At 53.6% G+C, this 18,898-nt stretch overlaps 4 protein-coding genes across 4 annotated transcripts; 2 read left to right on the forward strand and 2 right to left on the reverse strand.

Moving 5' to 3' along the window:
• Positions 1-5,272: 5,272 nt before the first annotated feature.
• Positions 5,273-6,583, forward strand: AYL99_08284 (hypothetical protein; the record flags this gene model as incomplete). Its single annotated transcript, XM_018839792.1, has 1 exon — positions 5,273-6,583. One exon carries the CDS (start codon positions 5,273-5,275, stop codon positions 6,581-6,583), a length of 1,311 nt encoding a protein of 436 aa, XP_018690913.1.
• A 5,272-nt stretch (positions 6,584-11,855) lies between these two features.
• AYL99_08285 (hypothetical protein) lies at positions 11,856-13,991 on the reverse strand (the record flags this gene model as incomplete). The annotated part of the gene is made up of 5 exons (XM_018839793.1): positions 11,856-13,127; positions 13,235-13,486; positions 13,560-13,641; positions 13,710-13,896; positions 13,970-13,991. 5 exons carry the CDS (start codon positions 13,989-13,991, stop codon positions 11,856-11,858), a joined length of 1,815 nt encoding a protein of 604 aa, XP_018690914.1.
• A 451-nt stretch (positions 13,992-14,442) lies between these two features.
• On the forward strand, positions 14,443-16,224 carry AYL99_08286 (hypothetical protein; the record flags this gene model as incomplete). The annotated part of the gene is made up of 1 exon (XM_018839794.1): positions 14,443-16,224. The coding sequence occupies one exon, from the start codon at positions 14,443-14,445 to the stop codon at positions 16,222-16,224; it is 1,782 nt and encodes a 593-aa protein (XP_018690915.1).
• A 757-nt stretch (positions 16,225-16,981) lies between these two features.
• Positions 16,982-17,840, reverse strand: AYL99_08287 (CDP-diacylglycerol-glycerol-3-phosphate 3-phosphatidyltransferase; the record flags this gene model as incomplete). Its single annotated transcript, XM_018839795.1, has 2 exons — positions 16,982-17,726; positions 17,806-17,840. The coding sequence occupies 2 exons, from the start codon at positions 17,838-17,840 to the stop codon at positions 16,982-16,984; spliced, it is 780 nt and encodes a 259-aa protein (XP_018690916.1).
• Between the last annotated feature and the right edge of the window lie 1,058 nt (positions 17,841-18,898).

Below are 18,898 nucleotides of genomic sequence, written 5' to 3' on the forward strand. Positions count from 1 at the left end.
CGACTCAGTGGGCGTCGAGACTGCTATTGCTTGCAGAGAGAGGGACTAAGGTGACTGGTCATTTAATAAAGGGTATCCGCAGCTGTCCGGAACTCACATGCATTGCCTTTGCTGCGGGGGCCGCACGCGAAAAGGCAGGGATTGAAGGTTGTAGAGAGTGGCACTTCCCCTCTTGACTCGCTCGAATAGGGCTCTTATTTGCCTATGCTAGACGACCGACGACAGGTCTAAGGGCCGCTAGGATGATGGTGGTTTCCACATAAAATTGTATGGTTCGCTGCGTTGAGCTTGATCGAAGTGCCCCCCACCAGAGAAGGACTGCTGCAAACTGCGTAAGGTAGATGAGCGGTCAGATGAAGACAATGACTGTTCGGGCGATGATCACAATGGCTGGAACGCCATCCGAAATGCTAGCACATGAATACTGGCTCATCATGCCAAAAGAAGAAGGACGTAGCTTGACCCTTTACAGACATATTGGGTCTCAGCAATGCAGATGACGGGGTGGTCCTAGGTCACAGACTGCGAATCATCTGGGAACTAGTGACAATAACTACAACAACAATAATAATAATGACAATAATAAAAACATCGCTCGTAACGGACTATTAGGCGTCCGTTTTCTGATTTCTTGGTCAAGACGGCGCATTCCCAATACCGACCATTAATGACAATGTCACCTTTCCGGTGTGTCCGTCGTCAACATCTAATAATATTGCCCCGGTATGTTCCAAATTTCCCGCCCCAGTGGCTCGGACTCTGGTACAGGCAGAGACAGAGGGAAGGGCAGAATAATACGAGTGGCTTGCGGCACTCCCACGGCCACAGGGTCCTTGTCGCCTTTGCGAGCCGTGTTGGGCAATCTTGCCTTCTCCATTTGCCCATTTCTTCACGAGAAATGGACACTGCTGGCGTGGGGGGACCCTCCAGCTGAGGCGAGGGGCGGTGGTGGTGTCACCTTCTTGTGCTTCCCCGCCAGCTTTTGCTTTTCGCTTCTGGGCGACTCGCAAATGTCATTTGGTACCGTATCCCTGGGACCGAAGGAAATCCATAATCCTCTTCTATTGCCACCCACTTCGCACCATCGATCGTGTAACCTCGTGTCTCGCTTCCAAATCCAGCCCCTAGGCAGAAGGATAGTCGAGAAGGCACCACGAAAGCTTGCGCAACGATGACAGGGCTACATGCACGGGGCACCTATTCCAAGATAAGATCTTCTCAAACCGTTACGAGAACGATTGCTTGTTCTCTGACGAGCCACCGAGCTTTCAGCGACTAATCGTCTTCATCCAGCTAGAGATTGGCAGGATTGACTGACCCGACCCTTTGGCCTTTCGGCGGACCTGGGGAAAGAGCTAATTTTCTCGGTCAGCCACCAAGACTACTCGGTACTGCTAGTTGGTTCGTCTAGGGCTGCCTGATCCCAGATCATGGCTGCTTTTTGATTGCCAAAGGAGCAATACACCACCCTCTCCACTATTGTCGCATGTCCAGTATGGTCCTCCTCTTGTTCCCTATCGCACCGCCTGCATCTGTATTGTATCAGTATCTGAGGTGCGGACACGGTGTGGGTATGTATAGCCTCGAAGGGTGAGGGTTTCAGTGGTGGGCCGTGTCGGAAGCGAGTGGCAGTCGGTCGTCTGGATTGAGCCATGCCGAGAGAAGTTGGTTGGCTCATTCTGACAGGGAAGTCGAGTTACCGGGGTTCTGGCCCAGGCTGACGGCTCAAATACATGGGTGTGAGTAGTGGAAGCAGAAGGGTGGGGTCGAGTACGATGCAGTCACCAGCCCATGTCGATAAGTAGAATGTTTGCGGTGGCAACTTGGAAGCCACCGAGACGCTCCGGCAGCTTGTCGTCCTGAAACCTCTTCTGGTCTTGGACTTGGCTATGCCTAGATCAGAAGATCCACCGTTTCCGGTTTCCCTCGGACCTTCCCTCACAGTCGCAGTCAGGTCTCGGTGCTCGGACGGCACCTCGTAAGTAGTTTGGTTTTCTCTTACGTGGTTCTTTTCGTCCAACTATCGGAATCTTTCTCCTAGGGACATGCAGGCCTGTGCAGCTGGGAAGTCTCCAAGCAACCACAGGGAACCAACGAGCTGGGACCAGGTCGACAAAGGGTGGCACATGCCCACCTGAGTCCTTCGAGAGGGTCCACGGATCGGGCTACTACCTCGCTAGTGGACGATATGCGCGGCTCCTGCGCTTGAGAAGTAAAAACACACCTGGGGAAAAGGCGCACCATGGTATTTTCAAAACACTGTCCGTGAAACTTCCTCGCCGCCCCCCTCCCCCGGAGTCTTCTGGGGCCATGCGTTCGTGAGCGTCAACAATAACTCGGTCACTCTGTTCCAGGCATGGGTCGCATACCCTGACCAAGGAAAGTCTTTCCTCCTCCCGCCTGGCCATTGAGTTGCCCACGCTTCAGAGATGAAGTGACGGCACCGACCCCAGACGATTGTCGACATGTGGAAATCTCGGTCCTTTTTGCCCCCCCTCGTCCCCCTGACGGCGATGTCTTGCGCAAGAGTGCGCTCCACACCAGTCCGCCACACACACGTATTCACCTGGGCAGGATGGCGGCTGCCCATGACCAACTAGTTGCTCCAGAATTCTCGATTGGATACCCTCCTCTTTGCTCCTTGTTGACATCCGAACAGAAATGTCCCGATAGTGATGAACTGGTGGTATTCTCGCTTACCATTGACCCGGTACGAACCCCGGCGCCGATCGTTTCTCTGGCGGTTTCCGTAGGCGAAAGCCGACCATTGTACACAAGAGCCAGGTGGTTGAACGCAAGGGAGCTGGCCTCGGACCATTTTGGGAGGAGGAACTGTCATTGCTGTCTGCATCTGGCATTGGATCAGCGCTTTACAAAAGTTGAGATTCGGGAGATTGGTGAACAATGACACCTGCACAGACCAGGGAGGATCTAGCAGGTATCCTCCTTTTGTCTAGTGGGTAGCCCACTGGCCCTCCCCCCACTCGCTAGCAGGCTGAGTGAGGCGTGGACAAGTGACAGGTTAGGTTTTGTGGCTGTCAAGATAGCGCATCTCGTCGGATACGCAGTCTGCGTTCAGCCCGTCGGATCAAGTCCGCAGGCCTCCCAACAGGAAGTGTTCTGTAGGTACTCGGTGAGTTAGTTAGCTCTTTGTCCTATTGATCGAGCCCTTGGAGCAGCAGACCTGGAATTCCCCTCCAGTTACAGTGTTGCCAGTCCCTGCAAGGCGGTCACCCGTAGTTAGGCCCCCTCCTGCCCTCCCGCTCGCCCTCCTCCTGCCCTGCTACCCGTCTCGTCTTCCCTAACTCGCTTCTCTTCCACCTTCCCTCCCCCATCGCCCTACCCACTCCTACCCTTCTGTGAGCACATAGGGCGCGGCAGCCTTAACCCGCTACCCACACCAGCCATAATCCGCTACTTAGATCTCAGCTTTCATACGATCTATTGCTTCGGTCGCACGCACGAACCGCCAAGTTCGCCTTCTCCTTCATCTTCAATACGAACAGCCCCTCCCTCCCTCCCTGCCCCCCCCAACCCAACACATGCCGTGCCGTCCTGTCCTCCCTGGCACCTTGCAAGGTTAAGTCTGGGCGACAGGCCAACTCCATCTGAGAAACCCAGCACTGCCGAAGATATTGTACCTACATAAACACAGGACTATATCTGCTGAGCTTCTGCTCGTCATACATATCTCCATCCCACAAAGTTTTACATGCTTTTTTAGCCACAGCATCCCTCCCCTCCTAGTCATCCAGTCAGCCTTCGACTATCGAAGCTGCAAATCCGACATCCGGAACTCAATCTTCAATCTGTTGCCCCTTGTCACTTCCTTATCCGCCCCAGACCACCCGGTTAAGAAAACAGAAGCCCTGGAGTCAAGAACAACACACTTTTGGGTGCTCGACACTTAGTGAAGTCAACTTTGACCCAGAGAACACACTGTCAAGCGATTGTTAGTTAGCTGCCAGTGTGATACCTATTCAACCTGTCAACGGGCGTCCTGAGCTGCCGCGCAAAACTGCTTTCCTCCACACCTAGACAGCCTTCACCTCGGAAGCAGTTTCAACTCTGGTTACCAACTTTCGTTATTGACTCCTTGCCAACCCAGGGGCAACTCCTCAAAAGTAAATACTCATTTACCTTCACGACAACTCCAGAGCGATTGTCTACCCCCCGACCCCTATCTGTCAATCACCCTGACGATCCCGACGAACCTCTCGTCGTCGCGGGGACATCTACTTAAGCCGATAGCCTTCTCGGATCTTCTCAGAAACTTCATCTTCTGTCGCCAGTGACTTCAAAAGGCTCTTCCGGTTGAAAACAAAAAAGGAAAATCTCCATTTCAACCTCGTGGTCTCCTTTTCCGACCATCATTTTCGGCCCTCTATCTCAGAGTCACTTCCGAAAACTGCTCAGAAGACACGAGTTCAGCAGAGCATTTTGTCACCTGCTGGATCACTAACTTTGAGAACATTTGGGTTGGCGCCTGTCAAAAGTGGCGGAGCCTCCTTAGAATTCAACGCGGCCTGGCGTGAAGTTAAACTGAGGCTTCACCCCCCGGAAGGTTCGAGCTTCAATAAGACTCAAAGAACCACAGATCCTCCGCAAACCCACCAGCATTATCACGAACCTCTCTTCCAGAGGTATACCATCGAATTTTTGGATCGCCTTTAGTCACGCTTCAATCACCAGCCTTGGGCCACACACGGCGACGACGCGGGACCTCGTTGTTTACTGGCTATCCATAAACAACTGGACGCTGACAGAGACCAGCCACTTTGGTTCGAACCAGCCAGGAAGCATCGGTCCTCAGAGATTTTCGTCGTTGCACAACGCGATTTATTCATCCAGACCTTTTCTGAGTTCTCCTCCAGCGTCTGCGCAGTTGCTCTTCAAACGCAACCTGGACAGCGACCCACAACACGGTTTATCCCATCATCAACCCCCTCTTCAGGCTGGTGTACAAACTTCTCTCTTACCTTCTCATCTTACACTTCTGTTCAGCAAAGTGAGAGAACAACCACAGCGCAAGATACTCCGCGCGACAAATCCTTCCACAAAGCAATTTCTTCCCACAGGCTTTCTCAACGTAACTCAGGACCCCAGAATTTTACCTCTCCCGAACGGTGTTCGTGGACGACGTATGCCAGTTCTCTGTGACGGTCTTTTTAAGATTAGAGTCTTGAGAGCCGGAAACTCTGCCTCGTAAAGCTCTCGTCGACCCTGAGACTCGCCCACCATAGCGCCGATACGCCACCACCGACGTGCTGCCATGTCTTCTGGCGGAGCAGCGCTGCAGCCAACCTTCCAAGGCCATGTAGCCACCACCCAAGACGCCCTCATTCTGTTCGAGGCTTGCCTGCAAGGTCACCTCTCGCATGTACCCAGGCGACCTCACGACCGAGAACGAAGCAATCTGATCAGAAGCGGGTGCGTCTTTATCTACGAAGAGAATGCATCCGGGATCAAGAGATGGACGGACGGGGTTACTTGGAGCCCCAGCCGAATCCTGGGGAATTTCCTGGTCTACCGGGAGCTTGACAAACCATTCCCCCCAGGAGAGAAGAAGAGAGCCATGAAAAAACAACAGCGACGACCGAGCCGACCAGGCGAGCCGTACGCCAGATCCGATGGTGGCTCATTCTCGGATGGACAATCTGGCAGTTACAACTCGGATCGCAGTGCCTCGACTGACGTGGAGAGGCAGTTGATAGGCTCGCTGGTAGACTCTTACGGTTTCAAGCAGGACGGATTGGTCAAGAAGACGATGAGTGTCACGGTCCAAGGCGTCACACATCACCTGGTCTCTTACTACCACGTGAATGACGTACTTACCAATCAGTTGCGAACCCCTTCGCAGACAGAAAACCTGCAATACATCCGCCCACGGTCGGAACTCACTTCAAGACAAAGCTTCCGAGCACCCATCGAGGACGTCGACGAGGTGGACGGGGCTCATAATTCGTACGCATACCGCGTGAACGGAGGCGGTTATCCCCAGCCGTACTACATGCCCCCGGGGTATCCTCCCATGGCTCAGCAACCCAGTCAACCACAGTATTCCATGGGGGTTCCTTCCATGTCCACAGGCTACATCCAATCCCCAGTAACAGCATCACATATGCAAGGACAACGAAATGAATATGGCCAGTATGACCAGTCGGGGTACAACCGAAGTTATGAGACCTTGAACAGCTCAATTCCTCCATCGTCCAAACCAATCCCCCCCACGCCAACCACCATGGCTCCAATCATGTCCGACCGCTCCCAAGCGCAGACGGCTATGTTCCCGCCCATCAGTATGCAGCGGCCGGTCAACCCCTTGAGCCCAGTGTCAATGGATTCCCGAGCGCCCGTACCATATCGACCGAGCCCTTACGGAGTGACTCATCCCAATGGTGCTCAGATGGACCAGACCCGACAGAGTCAGCCCTCCCCAAAGTACGACGATCGCAGGGAATCGGCACCGCAGCCACCACCAATGTACCAAAGCCCACGGACGCCGTACTATGCCGACACGGCCAGTCAAGCTATTCCTCAGCCTCAGTATTCCCAATGGGCACCACAGGCGCACAACCAATAAGCTAGCCCAGGAGTTTTGCCATCTGCTGTGGGCAAAAACGGGCGTTTCCCTCGGCATTTTGATGGCACCATGGCCTCTGTCAAATCCTTACTCTTCAAGTACTGATAGGTCAAGCCGGCAACAAGCCCCAAGCATGCCCAAAATGCAGTGAGTGGCTCGTGAAAGGAAAAAGAAAAACAACGGGTTGCACCGAACTTAAAAGGTGGAAGTTGGTATCACGGAACAGCTCCCGTTGTCTTGGGGGGAATGTGATGAACATTGTCGTGGCGACTGCGTGGTCTCAGCCCCAGTCATGGAGTATTTTCTTGTGGGAGGTGGCCCGCAACGTTGTCGTCTTGCTTGAAATTTGCACACGCCGGTACCTAATACACCCTTTCGAACTGACCACGACCGAATCCCTCTTCCAAAGGTATGCGTCTCGTGTCAGGGTCCAATTGTTTTGTTCATGATGAGTATTTCAGTTTTCCAGCTCTTGCGAAAGTCTTTGTGGATCCCATGGGAGAGTGGTATATGTCCAGGATTATCGACCTTCAATCACTCCCAAGTTGATTCACGGTCTGGGTTGAACATGGTCTCGAGGAGAGGACAGGGCTAGGGAGATAGATTGATGCAGGAATGCGGTGGTGGACGTCGTGGTGTACACATTTGTCAATTGGGCACAAGGGGAAAGGGGTTCGGGTCTGGGAGGTAATGAATGACACGACCGCCGGGAGGTTTATTGGATGGGACGAGAAAATGAAAAGTTCGAGGGCGGCATATCTGCTTTTGTAATTGTGTTTCTGCTCTTGTACATGTCCAGTGGTTGAGTGTGGGCGGCGAATGCTTCGATCGTTACAATAACGTTGCTCATGCGGTTCTCTGAGACCCAGTGAGGACGAAGAATGGAACGCATGTTTATTGAGACTTTGACTTGGATCCATCACCAACGTGCAACCAATTTATCGCAAATCAAGAGCACGCCATGGCCTATCCGTTAAGCCTGATTCTCCCCTAAAAAAATCCTACCAGCAATAAGCTCAAGCTCTACTATACACCCCTGACACTTGCTTGGAAGTAACATCTTAGTTATACAACGCCTGAACTTAGACTCGATCAGTGCCCTCCCACTATAGGGGAGGAGACAGGGACGTCGAGGTCAACCGTCAGATCATCTCTCCTTCAGCAACTGCACGTCTGCCGGTATTCTGACCGCCACTTCCTCTGTGCCCAACCCTTGAGATATCCTTGTAGTGCTGAAAGGATGCTGTCACTATAGTTTCCATTACATCAGAAGAAAATCACCACGCCGAGGTTCCGAGACGATCGGCAAAAGCTCAGCTGCCATCTCACGCGAAATCGCCCCTCGAAACATCCACCCTCAGCTGGGTCTGGACCAAGCGAGAGCTGGTCTACAACATGACCTGCAAGAAATGACCAAGCGGGTCCCCCTGGACCGAAGCTTCCTTGGACAATAATGATTACCACGTCCCCCTCCAACATCTGTATGGTGCCGGTCAGTCAAGTCGATTGTGGCTAGGCCCGCCGTTTGCCCTTTCAAAAATAAGAAAAGAACGTATGGAGCCGACAGTACATAGGATGATGTTCCACTAGCGAACAAGGACTCAAGCTTGAACCGGTGAGTTCGACAAACAAGAAGCTTGCCGCATGAACCACGGAAACATCGAGCAATATTGTCGCTGCTACTGGTCTACGGGTACCTGATACAACCACCCCAGTAATGCCAATGGTCCTGGGAACGAGGAAAGTGAAAGTCTAAAGTCATGCCAATGGCATTGATAATGGCAACACTATGGGGTCATTCGCTTCTTTGGCAAATACCTTCCTTGTCTTCGACTTGTCCATCGTTTTGGCGAACGGGGAAGTCTCCGCCCTCAACATATAACCCACAAGATTGCTACTGTCTCGTGTGTCCTGCACCGGACGCACCGGAGTCTGCCAATCCCACGGCTTTTAGCGGTCGGTGACATGGGTCTGGAGATAATTTCCTCTCTTCGAAGAGCCGAAGTTCAATGCGGCAGCTTCGATATTCCAAACACAGCAACCTCAGTGGCTACATTGGAGGGGGACACAGGCACGACATGCTACTTATTCGCTAGCCATTGTCTCCTGAGTCCAAGCGGTCAACATGACACAAAGCCTCGCCAGGCCTAGGCTTTCCGTATCTGCCATCGGCATCCACAGTATCTGAGAGCCATCCAAGGCGAAGCTTATCTTCACCGAAATCACCTGGTCTGCGACTGGTCTAGGCCTCTGTCCATCTGGCTCAATACACTAGCCAGACGAGAGGTATAATTCTTCAGTCACCAGCAACGCTGTGCCTGGTTGAATGTTGCCCATGGTTTTGCTCGTGCCCTCGGGGCCTGTTCTTCCGACAGGATTCTCAAACCTACCCTCCGCCAGGCAGGTGGGCACAAGGAATAGAGAACACAACGGGAATTACACAGCACTATTACGCAGTAACGATACCTATGGATCTCGCTTCCACTAGTTCTCAGAGCCAAGCGAAGCACTTAGTACTGCTCGAAAAACAAAGCAGCCATATGCAACCATCATTGATTTTTTCCCCCTTGGAACCACAGCGCAGGATGGGCCAGCAAGGGCAACAGGCAGGTAATGTTCACATGAGCTGTCAGATTCTAGGTGGCAGACGGCCGGTGCTTTTCGCATGCTTGATTATCTCTCTCTCCTTCTTAGTTTCACCTTCCCTCTAGCCTCTGGTTGGGCAAACCTTGACCGTCTCCTTTCCTTCCTTCTTCTTTTGGGACCTCCACAACGGAATTGTTTAAAATCACCCACCTGCGAGGAGCACGGCCTGCAGAATCAGTTCTGCAACGTCTCGGAAAGATCGTCCTTGCGTGCCAATGGAAGGCACCGGTGTTCCCTCTAACCGACATACAACGCTCCATCCTTGGGATACCTGATGTATCGTCCTGAGCACGCGGTTTGACGCCCAGAGATGACTCTTCGAGGCACCGAAACTCGAAAGATGAACAGTTCGCGAGTTACTTTGTGCTGAGTTTCTTCCGTTCTGTGAATGCTGCCAGCACCTCGCCACGCTTCGTTGTATTTTGCTTGTGGTACGTTTTGTTCTGAACTCATGGCTCCCCACAAAGGCCTGATCAGGGATCCAATGCATGACATCTAAACAATATAGCAAGGTAGGGTCATGTTGGTACCCTGTTGTCGATCTGCGACGCCGCATTTCCTCAAACCCATCGAACAGACAGGCCTAGGAGCCCACGGGAATAGCTGCGCCGTGAAACTACAACAACTAAGCACACACCTCTCGATCCCGTGCCTGCCATTGCGTTTCATAGATCAGCTGGGCCCGACCGCAGATATTCTTCCCTGCAATTCATCGATCTTCCTAAGAGCAGAACACGTTGGTCGAGCGTCAGACCGGGAAAAGAATACCACAATACTCTCGACAAACCACGCCAACCCGCGAGGAGTCAAGCAGGGGGAGCAAGAAGAAGGCCTCGAGCCGTAACAGATTATGTCTACACACGGACGGCCGTTGCCCTCGCATTTATTTGCCCCAGTATGAGCGAGTTCCATTCTGTCGAAAGAGTCCAGGTCGAGCGTCGAGGCGCCTACACATCGATGTACTTTTGCCAAGGTTCCCCGGCAACCGTCTGCTCACGATACTCTTGCCCACAGAACTCTTGATAGAGGCATTCGTTATGTTGTGCGCTCCCGGCAATTGCTGCCCTCTCCCTTTAATCCACGATTTATCATATCCCTCAATGGCAACTGAAGGCCATTTCAGAACGATATTCCAGTCGACCATGCCGTGCAGATGGGCTCATCGTTTCTGCTTGGAATATCACACCCACCGTGCTGAGAACTGGGAATGGACAATGTCAAATCCCGAACTTAAGAGTTGGCCACTGGGTTATACTTTCATCCGGCAGAAAATCCACCCCCCGCCTCCTTCTATCCACATGGTACAGGGATATCGAGATCTCTTAGCACCGGCACGGCACTGGATATCGGCCATTCCCCGAGAAAGTCAATGCACGAGAGAAAAGAGTGTGAGGACGCAGGTACGCTGGAACTAGCACGTCCTAAGGACCCATGAAAGACCGCGCAGCTTCTGGGACCACAAAAAGGTAAGATGTTCAAAAAGGCTTCCCCTCTACATAGTCGGGTTCGGTGTGAGACCTGCCACGTCGATCCAAGCTCTGACGCCCATTGGTTACATAACGTGTCTGGCGGCAGGCGTGGTGAAGATCAAGTTCACGTTCTCTCTCGGCCTGGCAGTCTTCCCACAGGAAACAGCATTGGGGACTGGCAAGGAGGGACATGGCATGTGGCTTTGCGACCTTGCACTGTGTGCATTCTGAGACGAATGAATCTATCTCCCTTCTCTTCTCTTGGACCCCAGCCAACCCGTCGATCACAAACGGGGATGAAGATGATCTCGATCCCCAGACGTGGTACGCCACGGATAAGATATGATGTGACGTGACGTGGGTCGAGGGGATACACATGATCATATCATACGATGATGATGATTATGATACGATATGACATGATCTCGAGAAAAGAACGCTGCAGCCGTCGCGGGTTGCCTCAGTGGCACGAACCCAGACCATGAGTCGGGGCGTTCGTCATACACGTCCACCAACGGCACGGAATGGAATATACATGCATGGTCTATCGGACCAACGCAAAGGCTGGAACCGGTTCAGGAGCTAGCTACCAAGCAAGGAGAGGAGAGAACGTAGGTAGGCACGGCAGGGAACCCAAAATGCCCAAATGTGCCCAAAAGTGAAGAAAACAAACAAACAGCAAGACAAATGAAATTTCCATCGACAAAAGTAGTGAGTTAGTTACTGTATGATACAATTGTCAACTCCCTTTTTGCTCTTCCTCCTTCTGGCCGGCGCTCGCTGGAGGAACAACGTGTGTTATTAGACCCAATCCGTACCGGTACGTACCGTTGGACTTGGGAGATTCTTGAAAATTCAGACCTGAGTTGAGTTGCTAAGCAGGCAGGCAGCGTGATGAACTTAACTGCTTACTCGTAATGCTCCATCCCATCCATGTATCTATCGGATCCTCTTCATTGAGAAAGATGTGCTGTGCTGCGCCGGTGCCGGTACAAGTACTGTAGACAGAGAGAAAGAAAGAAAAGAACTCATCATCATCGCTCCCAACAAACACTCATCCTGTAAGAAAACCGGATCCTTCATTTTGGATTCATGAAATGCGGATTCAATTCATTCTTTCACCCGGGCTTGGGATTTTTTTCATTTTCTTTGTTATTTCATCGGACTTTCTTCCCTTCCTCCACTTCTGGAGAAGAAGTTCCCTCCGTTGCCGCGGCCGCGGCCCGGGCGATCTCGCGAGCCTTGGCCTTATCCGCCACGAGGTTCTGTTGCTGCTGTTGCTGTTGCTGCTGCTCGCCGCCAAAGACCTGGGGCAGCTTCCACTCAGGCATCTCCAGCTTACGGCCCAGCTTGAGCTCGATGGCGTTCTTCAGGCCCTCGCCGCTGGGCATGGTGACGCGGGAGCCGCGGCGGCGGCGGGTCTCGATGTCGGCGCGGATCTCGTCGATGGCCTCGTCGATCTCGCGCACGGGATCGTTCGGAAGGCCCAGCGACGGCGGGTGCTGCGTCTCCTCGGCGATGGTCTTGCGCAGGTGCGGGTGATTGCGCGCATCCAGGCGCTTGGTCAGGCTCCGCTTGGCCGGCGAGGCGAAGAAGGCCAGAGACGCCGCCACCCCGATCACCGTGTAGAAGTACACGCGCGCCCAGATCTTGAGCGAGTCGTGGAACCCCAGCACCACGAACGGCGCCGTGGTGAAGCAGAACGCCAGCTGCGTCGCCACGTAGCCCAGCGCGTCGTAGTAGATTTTGTACCGCGTCGACTTGGTGCCGTCGGGCGTCAGGAAAAACGGCCGCACGTACCGCCGGAAGTTCTTGGCCACCGTCTGGATGAAAGCTGCCAGCACGAAGGTCAGGTAGTAGCCCGGGTAGAAGCCGTGCCACAGCGCCGACGTCAGGAAGGTGGCCAGCGTGGCGCGGAAGCCGGGCTTCTTGCCCTTGGGCGTGACGCGCAGGTAGATGTAGTTGCGCAGCCACTTGTTGGTGTTTTTGTTCCAGTTGTCCAGGTAGGCGCGCGAATTCTGCGCCGTCTCGATGCCCCATGGGTTGACGTTCTCCAGGTGATCCCACTTCGCCTGGCCCGTCTTCTCGTCGACGCCGTTGTAGCTGATCCCGGCCATGATGCAGGCCCCTTCCGTCAGCGACCATACCCCGTAGTACTTGGTACGTGTGGCGAAGCCGAGCATCTGCAGGAGCCAGACGCGGTACGGGAACGAGAACGTCATGTATTCATCCGAAAGGAAAAAGGGCACGTAGTACCATTGGGAGAGTTGCAGGAAGGCCCCGATCCAGAGCAGGCCACCGATGGCTTTGCGGACCGCGGGGACTGTTGAGTGCGGGATGCGTCGTTTGCCCTTCGTCGGAGGGGCGCCCTTACTGCCTGGTGTGGTGTCGTATATGCTTCCATCGAGCCATCGTTTGTAGTCCGCGTACTATCGCCCATAACAATGTATCGGTTAGTTAGGTGATGGCTTCGATGCACACTCGGCCTGTTTTGTCTCGCCTTCCAAACAATAATACGTAAGAGAGAAAGACTTACTTCAAATGCTGGGCCGGTGAAGATGGAGGGAAAGAAGAAAACATAGCCTGCGAAATCGAGCAAGTTGGGCATCTTGTACACCGCGCGGTCTTTCTGAGCATCGGTCAACAATTCGCCTTTCAGTCTCCCGTCATGCACGTTCCAGCTGAATCCATGCAGCTTCATGATCAAGACCATTTGGCCTCCCGTGATGTCGACAAGACTCGGGTCGGCAATCCTTTGTCGTTCGATGTGGCTGATTGACATATGGCCCTGGGTGATAGCGTCAGGATAAGGCGAAGCAGAACAGGGGGCTGTGAGGCCGAACCATTAAGAAACAAAATACCAGCCATGGCATCAACGACCCGTCGAGGTAGTAGGCTATTAGATAGGTACCAATGGCATCTATGAGGAGAGTAACCGTTCCACTACAACATGTGCATTAGTCCGGCCATCCTTGATGCCTGATAGTCACCCAAATGCCAGGCAAACTCACCCCCAAAGATCATAAACGCCAAGGAGATAGAAGAGGGTGATGGAGACACTGAAGATGTTCTTCCATTGTGGTTTGTCGTCGGGAAGCCGTTTCAAGACAGCAGCCAATGGGTACGAAATGAGAAAGATTGCCAGGAGCTTGATCTCATCGACAGATGCCCCGATGGCTTTGGAAAGCCAGAGAAAGGCTGAAAGGGGCGGTCAGCAAGCCTTCCTGGATGGATGGATGGATGGATGGATGGGAGAGGCGGCACAACTCACGAATATCAATGCCAGGCAACATGTCTGTTGATTGCCAACCCTCTCACTCTACACATAGAGGACACTGGAGAGACAGAGGACACTGGAAAGCAGCAGACATTGTTGAGGGAATGTAAGGAGGATTGGGAACCACAAACAACCAAAGATGAGGAAACGTGGGGAAACTTTTCTTGGGACGCGGAGGAAGATGAGGAAGAAGATGACATCAAATCAGGTCACATGCCAGGCACCACGCGCTCAAGAAACAACCACCTGCAGCAGCATCACACACAACCAGACGCAGACAGATAGACAGACAGACAGCAGCAGGCACAGACAGACAGACACCTCTAAACACCTTCTCTGCTGGAGCCTATCCTGATTCCAAGACCTCCCTGACCTCCCTCTGACCACAAAACAACCGCCCCTGGTGCCTCCTTTCCCCCCATGATCACCGTCATGTACCGGTAGCTCGCAGTCTCCAAGCAATCACCATGGACGTCGCTTCGGCCATTTCGGGATATGTCTCCAAGATTGCTGGCGTCGGTGAAGGCGCCGCTGCTTCTCAGAGTCAGAAGATGAAGATCCTCCTGCTAGACTCCGAAACAGTTCCCATCGTATCAACTGCAATCACCCAATCCGCCCTCCTGCGATATCAGATCTACCTCATTGACCGAATCGACAACCCGGCCCGCGAACGTATGCGCCACCTCCGATGTCTATGCTTCGTCCGTCCTTCTCCCGACTCGATCCAATTCCTCATCGATGAACTGCGTGAGCCCAAGTATGGCGAATACAATATTTACTTCAGCAACATTATAAAGAAGTCCTCGCTGGAGAGGTTGGCCGAGGCGGATGATCATGAGGTGGTAAAGGCAGTCCAGGAATACTTTGCGGATTACGTTGTGGTCAACCCGGACTTGATGTCCTTGAATCTGGGATTCCCAAAGCAGAGACTATGGAGCCACAGTCCAGACGTCTGGAACACTGATGCCTTACAAAGGACGACCGAAGGGGTGGTTGCTCTTCTACTATCACTCAAAAAGAACCCGTTGATTCGATACGAGAAGAACAGCCTTATGGCGAAGAAGCTCGCCACCGAAATCCGCTACCAGATCACCCAAGAAGAACAGCTGTTCGACTTTCGCAAGACGGATACTCCCCCATTGCTTCTGATTGTCGATCGCAGAGACGATCCTATCACGCCACTGCTCACCCAGTGGACGTACCAAGCCCAGGTTCATGAATTACTCGGCATCCACAACGGCCGAGTCGATCTGAGTGCGGTTCCTGATATTCGCCCCGAACTCAAGGAGATCGTCCTCTCGCAGGACCAAGATCCATTCTTCAAGAAGAACATGTACCAAAACTTCGGCGATCTGGGGGGAAGCATCAAGGAATATGTCGACCAGTACCAGAGCCGAACCAAGTCCACCGCGCAGATTGAGTCCATAGCAGACATGAAACGCTTTGTCGAGGACTATCCAGAATTCCGCAAACTGTCCGGCAACGTCTCTAAACACGTCACCCTGGTGAGCGAGCTCAGTCGACGAGTCTCGGCTGATTCATTGCTCGATGTCTCGGAACTGGAGCAAAGCCTGGTCTGCAACGACAATCATGCTGCCGACCTAAAGACTTTACAGAGACACATTCAAAATCCGAGCATTCCCGCAGACAATAAACTTCGCCTCGTAGCCCTCTATGCTATCCGATATGAACGCAACCCTAACAACGCTCTCCCTGTTCTTCTTGACCTGTTAACATCCGTAGCGGACGTTCCTGCGTACAAGATCTCCATCATTCCCAAGCTTCTTGCTTACCATCACAGTCTTCAGCCGGCTCCTGTTGGTGGCGCTGCCGGCTTTACCGATCTTTTTGATGCCGGCTCTTCTCCATTCAGCCAATTCCGACGCAACCTGAATCTGAAAGGCGTGGAGAATGTGTACACCCAGCATTCCCCACGGCTCGAAAATACGCTACAGAATCTGATCAAGGGACGGTTGAAGGAACTCCAGTACCCTTTTGTGGATGGACATCATACGAGGGATAAGCCTCAGGATATCATCGTCTTCATGGTGGGAGGTGTCACGTACGAGGAAGCCAAAATGGTAGCCCAGGTCAATGCTTCAATCCCGGGCGTGCGAGTGGTGCTGGGAGGAACAAGCGTGATCAATTCAACAATGTTCTTGGAAGAGGTGGATGATGCTGTTGGCAGCTGGCCGGACCAGGGTCCTGCATCAGCAAGGGAAAGGCTGGGCCGAGCCGTAGGAAGGTGAGAGGATCTGTGGTTGATCGCGTTGGGGGCATCTATGTCTCCGTTTCTGTCGACCCTCTTCCAACAAATCTGGACCCGCAAAGGTTCACCAAATATCAACGTCGGTGGCCATTGACTTCAGATGCCCATCCTATTCATGCAAGGTATGGATATGGTGCATGTGGGTGTTACGACCCCGTGCCGGGATGCGAGCCAGGTATTTGGCCGTGCAGCAGAGGAATGTTCCGCGAAAGAAGTCTGAGATCGTGCCTACGCAGATTGAGAGGTTTGCTGGCTTCATGACCCTCTGAAGAACCTGCAGTCTGATGGCCAAGGTATTTTGGAACGAACGGGTGTCTGTCCTCCATTGTGAGCCCGCCACAGCACGGTCTGGAGGACGTGTGAAGTCAAGCGGGGAATGGCAAATCGGCAGCCTTCTTCGGGGGCCCGTCAATGATAACGGCACCACCTGCTAGTCTCCCCTACCGGCTTTCGTCAAATGCAACGTTGTCGCCAAACACCCTTCAATGCCAACGTGAAGGGAGAGGGCTATCCCGAGTTGAGATGATTGTACAGCCTAGCAAAGACGTTCTCGATACCGGACAGGTCCTGAACAGACCCTTGACATAGTGTGATGGTACAAGCACGGAGGTGCGACTAATACACATGATCTTGCTCTCCATCGTGCTGCTGCTGCTGCTGCTGCTGGAGGGCTCCTCTACCTTCATCTCGCTCTTTCCATCTACGACCGACTCGTAGTATTGATTCCCCATCACTCTTCAACCGTCTGATTTTTGCTTCTCGTCCTGTTCCTCCGGGGTCAATATCCTCACCGCCTGTTTATTCCCCAAGTAACTTAACCCGCTCCACACGGTCGTCCCGGCCACGAGGTAGTACCAGCCCTCCATGACGCCCCAGAGATTCCAGGCCTCGACGAACGCCGCGGGCAGGACGGGCAGCAACATGGCATTGCCGACCAGCAACAGCTGCAGCAGGGTGTTGATCTTGGAGATCTCGGTCGGGTGGACCTCGGCCGAGGGCAGCGAGAAGTCCCAGTAGCGCGTGAAGGTCTTGGGCGGCGGCAGCGAGATCCAGCGGAAGTAGACGGCCGAGATGGCCAGCGCGACGTCGCGGCCCAGCACGACCACGGCCAGCCACACGGGCAGCGTGCCGTTGGCCGTCAGCGTCAGCACGCACGTCGTCATCAGGATCTTGTCCGCCATCGGGTCGATCACCGTGCCCACCACCGTCTGCGCGTCCAGCCGCCGCGCCAGGTACCCGTCCACCAGGTCCGTGACGCCGGCGTACGCGAACAGCGCGAGCGCCAGCACCGACTCGTGCTGCAGCACGAAGTACCCCACCAGCGGCGCCGCGAGCAGCCGCGAGAACGTCAGCGCGTTCGGCAGCGTGTAGATGTTCTCGTGGGCCCGGGTCAGGGAGCGTGGGAGGTGTGGCGGAGGCAGGACGGTGGTCGTTGTGGTTGTGGTTGTGGAGGCGGAGGAGGCGGAGGGCTTGGTGACGCCACTGGGGAAGGAGGGTGTGTGTTAGCGCAGATCTTGAGATTCGGACGTGTATAGCAGAAAGCTGAACGAGGAGGTTTCACCTGCCAGAGGGATGGTCCTCCAGCCAAGGATTCATGGTGTCCATCGACACAGAGAGGAGAAGCTCTGGCAAGACCATGCTCATCTCCTGCTCAGGAAAGCCGAGCTCTTGAAGACATCGAGACTAGACCGCAAAGAAACTTGTTTCCTCATCTGTGTCAAGACAAACCATTGTGTTCTCTCCCCAGGCCGATCACAACAAAAGACTTTTGCTTTGGGGCCAGTTGAAGACCGTGGTTTCATGGGATGCGGGGAGGAAATGAAAATAAAAATACAAATATAAATGGCGAAGAAATCATCCGTCACCTTGACTTGACGTACCTGCTCTTCCGAGACTCCTCTCGCTCATCAGGCACTCTGCGTCCCTCCTCTGCGTTCAATATTCGGGGCGTCATCGAAAAGCACCGCGACTGCGAAAATTGGCTGGCCAGCATCACACCGCGAGAAGGTAAGCTCCCCGTGGTGGGAAGGAGGGAGGTCCTCGCGCACGATCTGCTCCGAATCACTTCGTCGTTAGATATGAGAGGACGTGCTTTTGAAATTTTTTGGGATACCTCGAACAGGTAGGCATCCAAGTGCAAATATACTAAGATCTAGAGGAGAAGGAAGGGAGGGCCGTCCGACGTACCTTGACATCGAGAAGGACAATAACAATAAACTTGAAGCTCTGGCGCTCCCGACCCGCGTCCCCACAGGTGGTTTGGGTGTCGAAGTCGAGAACGAACACTTCGTCTGCCCATCCATTATTCCTGGGATGCGACTACTCGAATACGCGGACGACCATCGTGGGGTACCACGCCTCCGGCTCCCAGTCCTCGACGTGAGTCCGGCTGGGAGGTGGCATTGGACGGGCGCCCAGCGTGACGAAAAAGATCCGTGGGCGGAGGAGAGAGAGGACAGTCTGGCGGCAGCAACTCGACTCGTCGCCGCGCCGGGTCGAAAGATCACCGAGCTCGCCATGGCCGGGACATGTTGTCGGGCGGAAGGGGTCATTCAATCAATCAATCCTCGACTTTGTCGCGACGGCGGCCGGGGGAAGGAAATGAGAAATGAATTAATTCCCCTCTTTCCCCTGACAATATTGGATTACGAGAG

This window comes from Fonsecaea erecta, assembly GCF_001651985.1.
Source record: "Fonsecaea erecta strain CBS 125763 chromosome Unknown Scaff7, whole genome shotgun sequence".
Classification (NCBI taxonomy): domain Eukaryota; kingdom Fungi; phylum Ascomycota; class Eurotiomycetes; order Chaetothyriales; family Herpotrichiellaceae; genus Fonsecaea; species Fonsecaea erecta.